We start from the raw sequence: 16,186 nt of genomic DNA on the forward strand, positions 1-16,186 counted from the left end.
TCACTCCACGTACTCATTTGAAGCTGAGTCGACCTCGGGGAGGCCCAGGACCGGTTCATACAATCATCACTGACGGGAATCTCACGCGGGCCTGCCGGCGTCGTAGCGCAGCATGCTAATAGCTGCTCCACTGTTCCCCATACACACACGTGGGTGGCCGTGACGTGGAATGGGAGCGGTAATGTTCTGCTTGGAAGTGAAGGCGGGTGTGACGTCACAACGGGGTGTGTGACGTCAAAACGGGTGTGTGATCCTGGGTTCGATTCCAAACTCGGGTGTCTTATCGGTGTCGAATGTTAACATTCTCTCTGAACCTGTTCTTCAAAACGACGGTTGGCAACGGTTTGACAACGGTTGGCTACGTATGGTCGTGCGTCAGAAGCTCGACATACACACACACTTAGAGACCGATAAACTGACCAAAGATCCCCCGTGTAGCCTTAACAGACTATTGGGGCAAGTGCTATAAGCGAGAAGCACCTCCTATGAAGGCCGGAACGGCACACGAGGGGGTGGTTGGCCAACACCACGCCTGGCCGCCGTTGTTTCCCTAGTGGCGATGCTTACACACCGCACCAGGTACTCATTTGAGGCTGAGTCGATCTAGGGGAGGCTCAGGACCGGTTCAGATAATCGTCGCTGAAATTGGCCGTAAGCACAAATCGTACTCGGGTCGCCGGGTTTGTAGTGCAGCGTAGCTCTAACCACTACACTACCGCTTCCACACAGACACATAGACTAATGATACAGAGCCACATCACACAAAGACTGCATTGACTCATCATGCAGAGACCCGTCGTCTCATCACGCAAGTACCTGTAGTCTCATTACGCAGAGACCCATAGAATAATCACACAGAGACTCATCACACAGAGACCAATAAACTCATCACATCAGTGACGAGCGGTGACGTCAATGGCTGGGGAGGCACTGGCTAGTGTCAGAGCCAGATTCACACGCTGAAGGGGAGTGGCCTCACTGAGGGGGGTGTGTCTAACACGCCCCCCTCAGTGAGTCAGATGTGATAGCTGCCTCCCCTGGTGCTTTTTCATTGCAGTTTCATGACGAGACCAGCGAGCCTAAATATCTTTATACAGAAATACGTGAAATAAGTTACCTGGAGTATGGAATGCGAGGACATGAAATGAAGGGGTCTACAAACATTACATTGGTGACATACTGAGATAGTAACAGGCACGCGGTTATTGCCGGCGCTCCATCCAGTTACTGAGGGGTTGCGCAATCAGAGGGGAGGCTGAGCATGTCGCTGCCTCACCTCTCGTCTCTTCCTGTATTTGCAGCGGAGCTCCGCAAATTTGGCGATTAAGACTATAAAAATGATGGGAATCGTACAGAAATGACATTTATAACACAGATCAGTGGAAAAATCTTAATATTTATTTCATTACATCACTGTGAAATAACACACAAAGTTACCAACTCGAGCAAGATTAATTTATTTTAAAAAAGTAAAAACAATTAAAAGTCGCCCATCTTCCAAGCAACATAATGCATGCATTTTGTTTGACAATTGTGTGTTGAGTGGGACATCATTGAACGAGAGGTATACGCATTGCAATCAGGTACAGGTGATATCCCTCGAATCACGAACGTTTCGGTTTACGAAGTTTCGCGTGAACGCGATTGAGAAATGACAGACGCTGTTTTGGTTTCTCGAGTAAAACGAAACCATTTATTTAACATTTTAACCAGGTGTAAGGCCCCACTACTGAACTGGTGTAACATACACTCTCTCCGGTCATTCCAACATGCAGCAATTTATTTTATTAATAGTTCCTTAAAATATATTGTTATAATTTAATCGTTGTAATATGCACGTTTTTTAAATAATTTTATTACACTTTTTTTGCATCCTAAAAAGTTACGAAAATTTATAGAATTTTTTTTTTCGATTTGGAATGACTGTCCGATACACCCCCCGAAGTTTTAGTATTAACCCAAACGGGTAAAGCCGTTGCTAATTACAAATGTAGTTTTAAGCGCGTGAGTCTGTTTTTTAGATGTTCGAGAAAAGCATCCCATTTGGTAAATCGAGCGGAACCTTGTACATGCCATTGGAAAGGCTCACAAATCTGCTACTCCACCCACCACCCCAACCTTGAGTATAGGACTTCCTTTCACCCCCCAGTCATCCGCACAATCTCTGAACACCCTACGTGACCTGTTCCCAGTCCAGGTTAAAGACCTTCCCATTCTCCTCTGCCATGCAGGATCAACTGTCTGGCTCTCGATAAATGATGGTATATCAATCCCCACTTGGGTATCTGTGTATTGAGTCTATGGGTCCCTGTGTGATGAGTCTATGGGTATCTATGGGGTGAGTCTATGGGTATCTGCGTGACGAGTCTACTTGTCTCTATGTATGAACATACGTATGTTTAACAATCAAGACGATGTAAACGTTGCACAGCTCCACTGGTGGAAGCGTCGTAAGACAAGCGAATGGAAGGGGAAAGTGATTGGACCGAACCCAGGCACGTGGGGGTGGGGGGGTGCGGCTGTGACGTCACGATCTACACCAGAGCCCTGCTGACCACGACGCTGATGGCCACGCCCAGCAGGGCCAGGGTCACGTGAGCTGGGCCCACCGGGCGAGGGGCGGCGTTGACGTTGCAGCCGTCACTCTGGCAGCACGTGGTGTGCACCGTGACTCCGTTGTTGTTGATGCCGTCGTTTTGCTTGGTGCCGTAGCATACAGCCATGGTCACGCACTGCTTGGTGATGACGTAGGCTGGACAGAAGAGAAAGCACGCGGGTCTCATTGTAAGTAAAAAGAAAATATCGTTAAAACACGTAAAAATATTTTGTATTGTTATTTTACCAGTTGTAAGCCCAGCAGAGCTGCCGTTGTATCCCTTTTTCAGAAGTGACCTGTATGTGTGTGTTAAACTTCTTTCGTGCCGTACGTAGCCTACCGTGCAAATCTGTGGGTGTCTATGTAGCCACCACAGCGGCTAAATTGGGGCTCTGGATGGGTGCAATGGGCTGGTAACCCCTCCAGCGTCAATAAATTACCACTAAACCACGTCTAAAATATATAATTAATAAGCTTGTGCCGGAGGCCCCGGGAGGACAGGCGTCTATGATATCTCCTGACCAAACCCTATTTGGCGGAGCCAGGAGATTGAATCTTCATCCTCGGGGCTCCTCCAGAAACAACGAAAAGCCACTACGGATGGCCACGTGGAATGTTCGAATGCTCACTGCGGAGGAGAGGCTGCCACTCCTCTGTCGGGAGCTGGACTGGTACTGCCTGGATCTCTGTGGCATTCAGGAGGTCCGGTGGACTGGCTCTGGCTCCTGCCACCATGAGGGGGGGACAGTCCTCTACTCGGGGCAGGAGACTGCCAAACAACAGGGTATGGCTCTTCTTTTGAACATAATGAAGAGGGCGTGGGAGCGTGGCGGTGAGGTGTGGGAAGCTGTAAGCCCCAGGCTACTTTGGGCTCGCCTTCCCATCAACCGGAGGCGAGGAGTGGTGGTCGTGGTTACTTATGCCCCCACCGAAGACGAACATCCATGAAGTCCATGGAGGGATGCAGGCAAGGCCGATGAGCCAGATGCCTTCTATGACCTCCTGTCACAGGTGCTGGCTAAAGTGGCCTCTCAATGCCCGAGTTGGTCATGATGCTGGCACCTGGTCTGGAGTGATTCAAAGGCATGGGCCAGATCAGCTCAATAACAACGGTAGGAGGCAGCTAGATTTTGGGCAGCCCATGGGCTTGTAATCACCAACATGCTGTTCTGGCATCGGCGCATCCACTCAACATCATGGATGCATGCCGGGTCCAATCAAGAACATATGCTGGACTACATAGTGACGGAACAGCGGATGCAAGCCCATGTTCTTGACACCAGGACCTACCGTGGAGCTGAACTGCCCTCTGACCATCAACTTGTCATCTGTAAGATGCGCCTGCCATTCTTCCACTCCAGTGGTGGGTGTACACCCAGGACCCAATTTCAACCTAAGGTGGCCTGGTCTCAGCTCTCTGATTAAAGTTGCAAGCGAGAATTTCATCATCGCTTGCGGCTGGGGCAGGCATCGTCCCCTACTCCTCCTGATGTCGAGGGTAAATGGGCGAGGTTTAGGGCTGTGACTCATGCAGCTGCAATGGCTTCTTTGGGTACGCGGTCCAGACATCCTCAGAGACCCTGGCTGACAGAGGAGGTGTTCAGGATGGTTGAAAAAAAGCGACAGGCCCACTCTAATCGTCTACATAATTCAACGTCAGAGAATGAAGAGGCTTACCGCAGCCTTTGGTCGGAAGTTGTGGAGAGATGTGAGGTGCTGCAAGAATGGGTGGTGGTCGCAGATTGCTGAGGAAATCGAGTCTGCCTCAATGGCCCGCAATCATAAATCCCTATTTAACTCCATCAAAAAAGTAACCTGCAGCGCCACACCTCTTAACATCATTAGGGGGAAAAACGGTGATCCAATCTCCGCCCCCCAGGAACAGGTTTGCTGATTTGCTGAGCATTTCTGTGAATCCATCTTCTTGGTTCTTTCGGTAAAGTCACTTAGAAGGGAAGTAATAAAATAATAAAAATAAAACATAATAAAACAATTCTCACGACGTTTCGGCCGAAACGCAAGCAGCCGTCCTCAGGTGAAAACCAGGTCTTGCGAAGCGACAGCGTCTGAATGAAACAGCACACGTGCTTGGAGCATATATATAAGCTTGTTTGACAAAAGAATATGCATATCAAGAGGAATTTAGCATATTTATGGGAAATGCAGGTATGTGATTAGTACTACTTATGCACTCATCGGCATTGTATTCTCCGCAGGGAATGGATTCTTTGCTCCGCTGCAAGTTTCCCATCACTACTCTCCCATTGACATATTTCGTTGCTTCCTTTTAGTATCTTTCACACGACGGTCAATGGTACAGTGTATAATAACAAATAGTATAACATTTATATGCTTAATACAATGTACAAAGTAATATATAGTATCGTAATTGTATAGTGAATATACAGCAGTGTGATATACATTAGGGTGGGTAGAATAATACATAGTGTAATATTACAATGGATAAGGTTTATAGCAATACAGTATATAATTTAACGTTGGGTTTGTCTATGGCAGTATATAGTATGGTGTAGACTCGTGTGATGTAAGAGAATAAAGTTTAGATGGAAGCATATTATATATATTTTTTACGACGTAGAATTGTAATGTATTACTTACTGTTAGTAACTCAGCTTATTGTAGAGTATATTTAGTATACTGATGATACTATGTCATTTATACTTTAGTTGTTTACGTGGTGGTTTAAGTTACTGCAGCTACATACTATTAACACTCCTTCCCTTTATTAATGCTATCCCTATCCCCTCCCTTTGATGCTGGTAATCCTGCATAATGCACGGGCATAAGTAGTGCTATTCACATACCTGCATTTCCCATATCCCCTCCCTTTGATGCTGCTAACCCTGCATAATGCACGGGCATAAGTAGTACTAATCACATACCTGCATTTCCTATAAATATGCTAAATTCCTCTTGATATGCATATTCTTTTGTCAAGGCGCCCTTGTTTCCCCCCTTCCAACCCAGCTTATATACATGCTCCAAGCACGTGTGCTGTTTCATTCAGACGCTGTCGCCTCGACAGACCTGGTTTTCACCTGAGGACGGCTGCTTGCGTTGTGGCCGAAACGTCGTGAGAGTTGTTTTATTATGTTTTATTTTTATAATTTTATTACTTCCCTTCTACGTGACTTTACCGAAAGAACCAAGAAGATGAATCCCTGCAGTCACGAAAGCTTTAAATCGAAATTCATTTCTGTGAAGTCCTGGGATCGTGGAAATCCTTGGGCATGGAAAACATCGTGGGACAAAGTGGGGATGACTCTGCTGAGGCTGCGGTGCCTCAAATATTTGAAGAAGTCACCCCCTGTGAGTGGCTGGCTGAGGTGCCAACTTTTGAGGAAGGCGATCCAGAGTCTGAGACCAGGAAAGGCACCGGGCACAGATGATCTCCCAAGCGAAATGCTGAGAGAGGGTGGCGTTTGTGCACAGACTGCCCTACATTATAACAGTCTGGACCAGTGGACGGGTTCCGCAGGATTGGAAGGGTGCCCTTGTGGTCCCCCTCTTTAAGAAGGGGGACTGCACAGACTGTAACAACTACAGGGGCATCTCACTCCTCAGTGTACCGGGAAAGGTCCTGGCAAGGATTATTCAACATCGCCTTGCAAGGCCCGCTGAGGAGAGGCTTGCGGAGCCCGAAATGTGGTTTCAGGAAAGGGCGGTCCTGCAAAGATGCCATATTTTCTGTCCGTTTGCTACAGCAGAGGTGTAGTAAATTCCAACAATACCTACATCTCAGCTTTATTGACCTGGTCAATGGAGTCCCTGACCATATGCTCACGATCATTAAGGACCTTCATGATGGTGAGCAGGCCCGGGTTAAACTACGTGGCCGGGAGTCGGAGTCATTCCCTGTTCACCTTGGGGTGCGACAGGGATGTCCTCTGGCTCCCACATTATTTAACATATTTTTCGTTCACGTAGTCCATGAAGCCTTTGATGGCTGTACAAGAGGAATTTACATACAATGGGAGGCTGATCGATGCCCAGGTGCGGTTGAGGGATGGCTCCCTATTGGTAAACCATGTTACATATGCCGATGATCTGGTAATTGCCGCTCACTCAGAGGAGGAGTTGGAGGCACTGCTGCTGAAACTGGAGCGTGCCACTAGAAGGTGGGGCCTTACCATCAGCCCCACCAAAACTAAGCACCTGCCTGGGTATTTTGCACCATCGGATACTCCACCCCCACAGTTGTAGAGAGAGTGGAGAGTTTCCATACCTGGACAGTGTGCTCATGACCTGCTCTGGTGTGACAGCAGAGGTCTCACTCAGAATCAGTCGAGCGGCATTATCTTTTCATCGGTTGCGTAACGCTGTGTGGAAGCTACCGAGTCTGTCGCTCCGCACGAAGCTTCAAGTCTTCTCGGCCACGGTCATTCCATCCCTTCCCTACGCTTGCGAAACTTGGACCCCCCTAATTGAGCATCTTCGTAGATTGGAAACTATTAGGCTGGCCTGCCTACGATCCATCCTGGGTTTAACCGGGCTGGATTGCGTGAGGAGTTCACAAATTCTTGAAAGATCTGGGCAAAGACCCATCAGTTAGCTCCTCCGGCAGGCAAGACTGCATTGGCTGGGTCATGTAGCCCGCATGCCCAGTCACCGCGTGCCTAAATAGCTTTTTTTCGGCCGGATAGAGGGGGCTAAACGGTCGCGGCATGGGCTAGAAAAAAGATGGAGTGACGTGGTACAGGAGGATGTGGAGCTGAGTAGACTTGCCGATTACTGGTAACAGCGGTGTCAAGATCGGCCTCTGTGGAGGAGGCTCGTGAAGGACGCTACTGGGCAGTTGGAGGTTGTAACCCTCCAACAACAACGGAGGGCGGAGGAGCGACGCTCACAACAATGAGTGGAGCGCCGGGTGGCTAAAACACAGTAAGTTGGCACAGTAGGGGGCACAGGTGGTGCATCAGCTAGTCATCTCAGTCAGTCGACCTGTTGTACCTGGGTCTGCCCCGTGACCTCCTGCCAGAGGGCGTTCGACACTTAACGTGGCCTCAAGGTGCACATAGCCTGGCACAAGCGTCGTTGTGACGTCAATGCCACTTAGTGGCGAATGGTGGTTGTTGTGTAGATCTCTGTATATGTATGTGTGTATGTTGCACTTCTTTCGCACCATACATAGCCCACCGTGCTAACTGCAGGTGCGCGAGGAAGGAAAACAAACTAAAACACAAAAAGTAGTTTTATGACATGAGTGTCAATCTAGATGATGATTTAAAATTGCACAGCCCTCAGTTGCTTCCTAATATTGGAAGTAAGAGCGTTCCAGAGAACCGCAGAAGCAACGCATCCGACAGCGCCGTGTGATGATGCTGTGGCCACCTTTGTTCGACAGCAAGCCAAAAAGCCGCTACCACAAATGGTGGCTGATATCATCACCATTATCATCGCATGAAAATGTATAGTAGCAGCCGAATACTCGGAACACCGTGATGTCAATTCAAAAATGTGAAGGGGGAAAAACCGGATGACCCCAGAGAAATATCAACACATTGAGGAAGAGTCTCCGATTGGGATGCAAAAACCCATGAACTAATCACGTAAATAAACCCATAAACTCATCAGACCCAGAGACCCCATCGACTCATCACACAGAGACCCATTAACTCAACACACAGAGACCCATAGACTCTTCACACACAGAGACCCATAGACTCAACACCCAGAGATCCCAGAGACTCATCACACACTGAGACCCATAGACTCATCACAAACAGAGGCCCCTTGAATCATCACACACACACATAGACCCACAAAAGCATCACACACATAGACCCATAGACTCATCACACAGACACCCACAGACTCATCACACAGAGACCCATTGACTCAACACACAGAGACCCCATAGACTCATCACCGCAGAAAGACCCATATTCTCACCACACAGAGACCCTTAGACTCATCACCACACAGAGACACCATAGACTCATCACCACACAGATACCCCATTAACCCATCACACACAGAGACCCATAGGCTCGCCACGCAGAGACCCCATCGACTCAAAGCACAGAGATCCCATAGACTCATCACCATACAGAGACCCCATAGAATCATCACCACACAGAGACCCCATCGACTCAAAACACAGTGAGGGCGGACGCGCGTCTCGTGAGTGCATCATGGGCCTGGGAGTCACTGCTGAACGAAAAGAGTCCACCCCCAACCCGCGCTTTTCGAGAATAGCAACGCGCTTACAGGAGCCCTTGTAGCCTACGATTGTCCCGCAGGTGTCGTCCGATGCGAAACACGTGGTGGGGCCGCCCGCGTTGCACGCAACATTGCTGAGGGCCTTGCTGCACGAGTAGCATTTGAGGCTGTGCCCTGTATATTCACAGACACAAGACACAAGAACAACACCGATCATCATCATCGTTACGGCAGACGACCATCATCACGCCAGATGATCATCATCATCACGGCAGACGATCATCATCACGGCAGACGATGATCATCATCAAGCCAGACGATCATCATCACAGCAGACGATCATCATCATCATCACGGCAGACAATCATCATCATCATCATGGCAGACGATCATCACCATCATCATGGCAGACGATCATCATCATCATCACGGCACACGATCATCATCATCATCACGGTAGACGATTACCATCATCATCACCACGGCAGACGATCACCATCGTTATCACGGCAGACGATCATCATCATCATCATAACGTTGCTGCACTACGAACCGGGCGACCCGAGTTTGATTCCCGCTCACGGCCACCAACACCGCAGGTGGCGATCATCTGAAGCGGTACCCTGGGGCCTCCTCCCACGAGGTCGACTCGTTCTCAAATGGGTAACCTGGTGCAGTGGCGGTGTGGAGGAAACATCGCCACTGGGGAGACAAAGGCGGCCGGGCGTGGTGCTGGCCACCCACAGCCTCGTGTTTCCTTGCCGGCCTTCGTAGGCGCTGCTACTCGCTAATGGCGCTTTCCCCAACAATCTGTTCAGGCTAAACGGGGGATGTTTGTCTTTGTACGGGGTGTGTACAGGGTTTGTGTAGGAGGCTCGTTAAGGACGCTCCTTCTTTGGCAGTTGGAGGCAGTCGCCCATCCAACATCAAGGGAGGGCAGGTGGAGCGACGCGGACGGATAAAACGCAGCGAGATGGAGCAGTTGGGGGGCACAGGTGGTGCATCTGCACAGTCATCTCAGTCGGTCAATGCATGTCACCTGCGGGGTCTGTCCCGTGACCTCCACTGCACCTAGCTTGGCAAAGCAGTCACCCCCGTGGCACCTGCAGGGTCTGTCCTTGTGACCTCCTCCTCATGCACCTAGCCTGGCACAGTAGTCAACCCATTGCACCTGCAGGGGTTGTCCGTGACCTCCCCCTGCACCTAGCCTGGCAAAGCAGTCACACCCCTGGCACCTGCAGGGTCTGTCCGCGTGACCTCCTCCTCATGCACCTAGCCTGGCACAGAAGTCAACCTATGGCACCTGCAGGGGCCGTATGTGACCTCACCCGGCACCGAGCCTGGCACAGCAGTCAACCTATGGCACCTGCAGGATCTGTCCCGTGACCTCCCCCTGGACCTAGCCTGGCACAGCAGTCAACTTATGGCACCTGCAGAGTCTGTCCCGTGACCTCCCCCTGCACCTAGCCTGGCACAGCAGTCAGTCCACGGCACCTGCTGGGTCTGACCCGAGACCTACAGTCAGCGAGCCTTCACGTGATAGCCTCAAAGTGCACCTAGCCTGGCACAGGCCGCCGTCACCGCCACTTCGTGGCATTTTCGAACACATTTTCGCAACTCGCCGCCTGATGAAGCTGCTGATTGTTGTTGCTGTTGTAGTTGTGGCTGTTTTAGTTGTTGTGGTTGTTGGTGTGGTTGATGAAGACCGCTTGTGTTGCAATCGAAACGTCGTGGGGGTTTTTTATTTAATTTTTTTCTATTTATTATTTTTATTTCATTATTTTTATTTTATCTTATTATTTTTTCTATTTACGTGACTTTACCGAAAGAACCAAGAGTATGAATTCCTGCAGTCACGAAAGTTTCAAGTGGAAAAGAGAAGTCAATTTAATTTCAAAAAGGAATGCGAGCGTGCATACGCAGCACCAAACACGTCCAACACACAGGGTGTACCGAATAGGGCTTAACGATTTGGGGCAAATATCTAATTGCGATTTTTCTGAAATATTTATTTGATTTGCGATTAAACATTTTTAAGTCAAGCTTCAGTTCAATATTCACTGTGTAATAGATTTAAAATATGTGATGGAACATTACCACACGATACCATCAAAATATCAACTGCTCTATATATTATAATGCAAGGATGAGAACTTAAAATATATGAATTGCTTTAAACATCTATTTATTAAAAAAAATTTAATTGAAATAGAAAAATCAAACGGAGAACAATTGTTAAGTTCAATAAAATAAGTAATAATAATAGAAAATTAAACCATTCCAATAAGAAAGTAATATGACTTTTCAAATCTCAAAAAATCGCAGCCTTTGCGATTTCCTAATCGCATTGTTTCAAATTGCGATTTTGATTTGAAATCGATTAATCGTTCAGCCCGAGTACCGAAAATAAACACCCCAAAACATTAAAACGTAAATTGTATGCGTTAGATTTACTATGTAGTTATACCTTGTTGTGGATATTTATTGGGTACTTTCTAAACTTTTTGGTTCTTTCGGTAAGTCACGTAGGTATAAAATAAAATAAATCACGACGTTTCGGGCGCAACTCAAGCGTCCGACATCAGGTGGGAAAGCATGATCTGCTGCTCTGCCTCAGCTGCCTCAGCAGCAGACCATGCTTTCCCACCTGATGACGGACGCTTGTGTTGCGCCCGAAACGTCGTGATTTATTTTATTTTATACCTACGTAAATTTACCGAAAGAACCAAAGAGTATGGATTCTTGCAGTCACGTGAGCTTCAAGTCAAGATTGGGTACTTTCTGTTTCTGATACATTGACAAGTACGGTCATGTACAGCAGCAGGCATTGTCAGGGTCCGGGATCGAACCCATGATCATCCTGTATACCAGGCGAGGTAGCTATCATCTCTACAGAGAGAGAGACACGCAGAATCAAATATACAACAGCAGGCATCGCCAGAGTCCAGAATCGAACCCACGTCCTCCTGTATACCAGCCGAGGTAGTTAACATCTCTATATATATCGCAGTATCGGCGTTGCTTTGGTGTTGTTGCAACAACAAACAACTCAACTCCGCTCACGAACAGCAACGCCACGAGGAGCAGACTCGGCAGGTGGCAAGTCATGGTTAGAGTCGTGGAGCCTGGCGTTGTGGCGCTTTGGGATGGAAAGTCGGCGAGTTGAGAGAGACAGAGTTGCAGAGTCAGAGAGAGAAAGAGAGAGATATCCCTGGAGCAGTGACTGCGTCTGCGTGGTGAACTGAGAGACTTTATAAGCCCCAGATAATAATGGGATCGGGGAAGACACTCTTACAAATATATTTGCATATCCCATACAAATAGTTTCGGGTGGTTTGCAAATATATTTGTCGGAGCTCGTTGCTCGACATCCGCAAATGTGGCTGGCACGCGAAGTGGCGTGGGTTGAATAGAAACGAACGCATTTGCATATACACAAATTCGCACCTGAATGGACACAAACACATGTACTTACACACACATACCTGCATATACACAAACTCACACCTGCACGTTGGCACACACCTCAATACACACACTCACACAATCATGTATACATATACCTGTGCATTCACACACCTTTACATTCACACACACCTGTACATACACATACCTATATATACTCACACCTTAATGTACACACACTCACACCTGCACATAAGCACACCTGCATATAAACCCACATCTGCATGTACACACCTGTAAGTACACACACACACCTGCATGTACACTCACACTTGTAAATACACATACCTGTACCTATACACATAGACCTGAACGTACACACACACCCGTACATATACAAACATAAAGACAAATAGCCTTGACAACCTCTAGCGGCAAGTGATATTATCGAGCACCTATGAAGGCCGGAACGGCATGCAAATGGGTGGTTGTCCAACACCACGCCAGTCTGCCTTTATCTCCCCAATGGCGATGTTTACACATCGCTACTGGTCCTCATTTAAGGTTGAGTCGACCTAGGGGAGGCCCAGTACCGGTTTAGATCATTGCCACGAGTGTTGGCCATGAGTGGGAATCCAAATCGGGACGCCTGGTTCGTAGTGCAGCGTAGCTTTAAATATTTCTCTATCGCTTCACACACACAGACCCGTAGACTCACCACACAGACACCCATAACATATCCACGGGGAGCATAATCCAAATGTACAGCAGTAATCGTCAGGGTCCGGGATCGAACCCTGTATACTGCGAGTCCTGAGATTCCGTGATGACAATCGAGCGGTGGATAGACCACGGCTGATTTCAAATTTTCTGTTCCCACCCAACTCGCCTCCTAGGTGCCCCAAAAGTCTGTTAAGGCGATACGGGGGACGTTTAGCTTTTTTACTTGTCAGCCCGGTTTCTTTTCCCTACACGGGCCTCCTATTCATGTCAAATTCCCTCTAAAGCAGTATTTTTAGAAACGTATTCTTTCGTGCGCAGTTTTGTTGTCCTTCCACACGCACCTCCGCTTCGCGTGGTTGGCTACTTATGGTGGCAAAGAAGTTCCGCATACCATAGAGACCCGTAGCCTCATCACACAGATACCCATAGACTCACCACACAGAGACCTGTAGACTGATCACACAGAAACCCGTAGACTCATCACACAGAGACTCATAGACTCAACACACAGATACCCATAGACACACCAAGGAGAGACCCATATAGTATACTCACCACACAGATTCTCATAGACACACCACACAGAGACCCATAGACTCACCACACAGATACTCATAGACACACCACAATGACAACCATAGACTCACCACGCAGAGACCCATATACTAACCACACAGAGACCCATAGACTCACCACACAAAGACCCATAGACTCACCACACATAGACCCACCACACAGAGACCCATAGACTCACCACACAGAGACCCATAGACTCACCACACAGATACCCATATACTCACCACACAGAGAGCCATATACTCACCACAAAGAGACCCATAGACTCACCACACAGAGACCCATAGACTCACCACGCAGAGACCCATAGACTCATCACATAGAGACGTATTTACTAACCCCACAGATACCCATAGACACACCACGCAGAGACACATAGACTGATCGCACAGAGACCCATATACTAACCACACAGATACCCATAGACTCACCACACAGAGACCCATATTCTAACCACACAGATACCCATAAACTCACCACACAGATACCCATAGACTCACCACACAGAGACCCATAGACTCACCACACAGATACCCATATACTCACCACACAGAGAGCCATATACTCACCACATAGAGACGTATTTACTAACCCCACAGATACCCATAGACACACCACGCAGAGACACATAGACTGATCGCACAGAGACCCATATACTAACCACACAGATACCCATAGACTCACCACACAGATACCCATAGACTCACCACACAGAGACCCATATACTAACCACACAGATACCCATAGACTCACCACACAGATACCCATAGACTCACCACACAGAGACCCATAGACTCACCACGCAGAGACCCATATACTAACCACACAGATACCCATAGACACGCCACGCAGAGACCTATTTACGCATCACACAGAGTTCCATAAACTCATCACGCAGAGACCCATAGACTCTTCATGCAGAGAGGCATAGACTAATCACACAGAGATCCATATACACACCACACCATAAACTCATATTGCAGAGAACCACAGACTCACCACACAGAGACCCATAGATTCACCACCCAGATACCCATAGACACACCAAGCAAAGATCCATATACTCATCACATAGAGACTTCATTGACTCATAGACTTCAATGGCTTGAGCTTCAAGTTTGCGTTCCGGAACCGCAGGAATAACTAATGCGATCGGCCAATGTATTTGGCGAAGGACCGGATGAAAACATTGACATCGTTCATGTATATTAGGCATGTATACCATTGTAGGACTGCTAAGTCTATCTAAATTTTGAGCTGGACCATTGCCGATGCAATCTGAAGGGCCATACAATTGTATACGTGACTAATATACCAGACAATAAATCCCACCTACTGAATAATTTTTTCTCCCGCCAATGCATCAAGTGTGTAATCTATATGTAATATTTTCAATAATGGCGGGAGACGAGTTGACGGGGCAGCACTTATTTATTCACAATGGTTGCATAGTGACAGGCACAACCGAGATAACGCCTATGCTACGCGTGCCTGGCTCGGCCACGCACTCAGTCTCTCCCGTAGGGTACGCGTGCCTAACTCTGCCTTGCACTCAGGCTCTCCGGCTACGCTCTCCCCACGGGGAGCTATCAGACCCCTACGAGCGCCCGGCTCCGCCACGCACTAAGTCTCTCCCGTAGGGTACGCGTGCCTAACTCTGCCTTGCACTCAGGCTCTCTGGCTACGCTCTCCCCACGGGGAGCTATCAGACCCGCCTTGCCAGGCCACGGGTCTCGACCACTGAGTTACACAGCCCGGCCCTTACAAGGGCGTCGGGCCGTGAATCCCAAGGCCTCGCCTCTGAGCCTCACAGAGCCCCGGCCCTTACAAGGGCAGCGGGGCTAGGGGTCCCAGGGCCTATCTCTTCCTCCGTCTTCTGTCTTCGCCGGTTACCAACTCCCCGAGTGCCTCCGCGCATCGCCTTTCATAGCCCTCCGCTCCAGGGGACGGGGCCTATGCGGACCGCGATGTGGGCACCCGCCTGCGGACCGTGATGTAGCCACCCCCCCACGCGCTGTCTCACGATCCTCCCTGCCAGCACGTATCACCACTACATATACACGGTAGGGGATATGCGTCAGCAAGCGTGACGGTGCTGAGGCAGTGAAAGTCTATGCAGAATCTCAGTGACTCATCTGACTTTTTTGACTAGGACCACCGGAACTTGCCATGGACTTGACGAAGGGGAAATGATGTCGGCCTGCAGCATCTTCTGCACCGCTTGCTAGTTGTGCCCTTTTTCCATTGGGCTCATCCCATATGTGTTTTGGCGCACCTCCCGTGCAAATGTTGTGCTGCAGCAGATGCGTGCGTCCCCGGCTGAACACGTTGGAGAACTCGTCGACCAATGAGTGCGGCCGGTGGGCGGAAAATCTGGCCATGGCTCCGCCAGCTGGTCCATCCGTGAGTCGTCCCCCTCTATCCTCGGACTTGCCAACACTTCCCACGAGTTTTGGCCCCTTCCGAGGGACTCCCATTGACAAGGGACTGACGTGGGCCAGAACCGTTCCTGCCCGCATTGTCGGTTGCCCTGTCCGAGGTGTTCAGCACTTAAATGGACAGATGCTGATTCCCCTGGACAATGGTCTCGGCCCCCACCAGTGCATGGCGATCGGTGATGGCTGGCGCTGGAGACACCAGGACGAGTCCAGCTGGGACCGTCACGATGGGGGACCGATATCACGGCGGTCTCAGCATCTGGGC

The 16,186-nt window shown here is 48.9% G+C and overlaps 1 protein-coding gene across 1 annotated transcript; it reads right to left on the minus strand.

The window, feature by feature from the left end:
• Positions 1-2,534: 2,534 nt before the first annotated feature.
• Positions 2,535-11,964, minus strand: LOC144952702 (lymphocyte antigen 6E-like). Its single transcript, XM_078883182.1, has 4 exons — positions 11,834-11,964; position 9,402; positions 8,828-8,953; positions 2,535-2,752 (listed from the first exon to the last, which is right to left on the minus strand). Exons 1-4 carry the CDS (start codon positions 11,885-11,887, stop codon positions 2,535-2,537), a joined length of 399 nt encoding a protein of 132 aa, XP_078739308.1. The 5' UTR covers positions 11,888-11,964.
• Between the last annotated feature and the right edge of the window lie 4,222 nt (positions 11,965-16,186).

This window comes from Lampetra fluviatilis, chromosome 69 (genome assembly GCF_964198595.1).
Source record: "Lampetra fluviatilis chromosome 69, kcLamFluv1.1, whole genome shotgun sequence".
NCBI classification, from domain to species: domain Eukaryota; kingdom Metazoa; phylum Chordata; class Hyperoartia; order Petromyzontiformes; family Petromyzontidae; genus Lampetra; species Lampetra fluviatilis.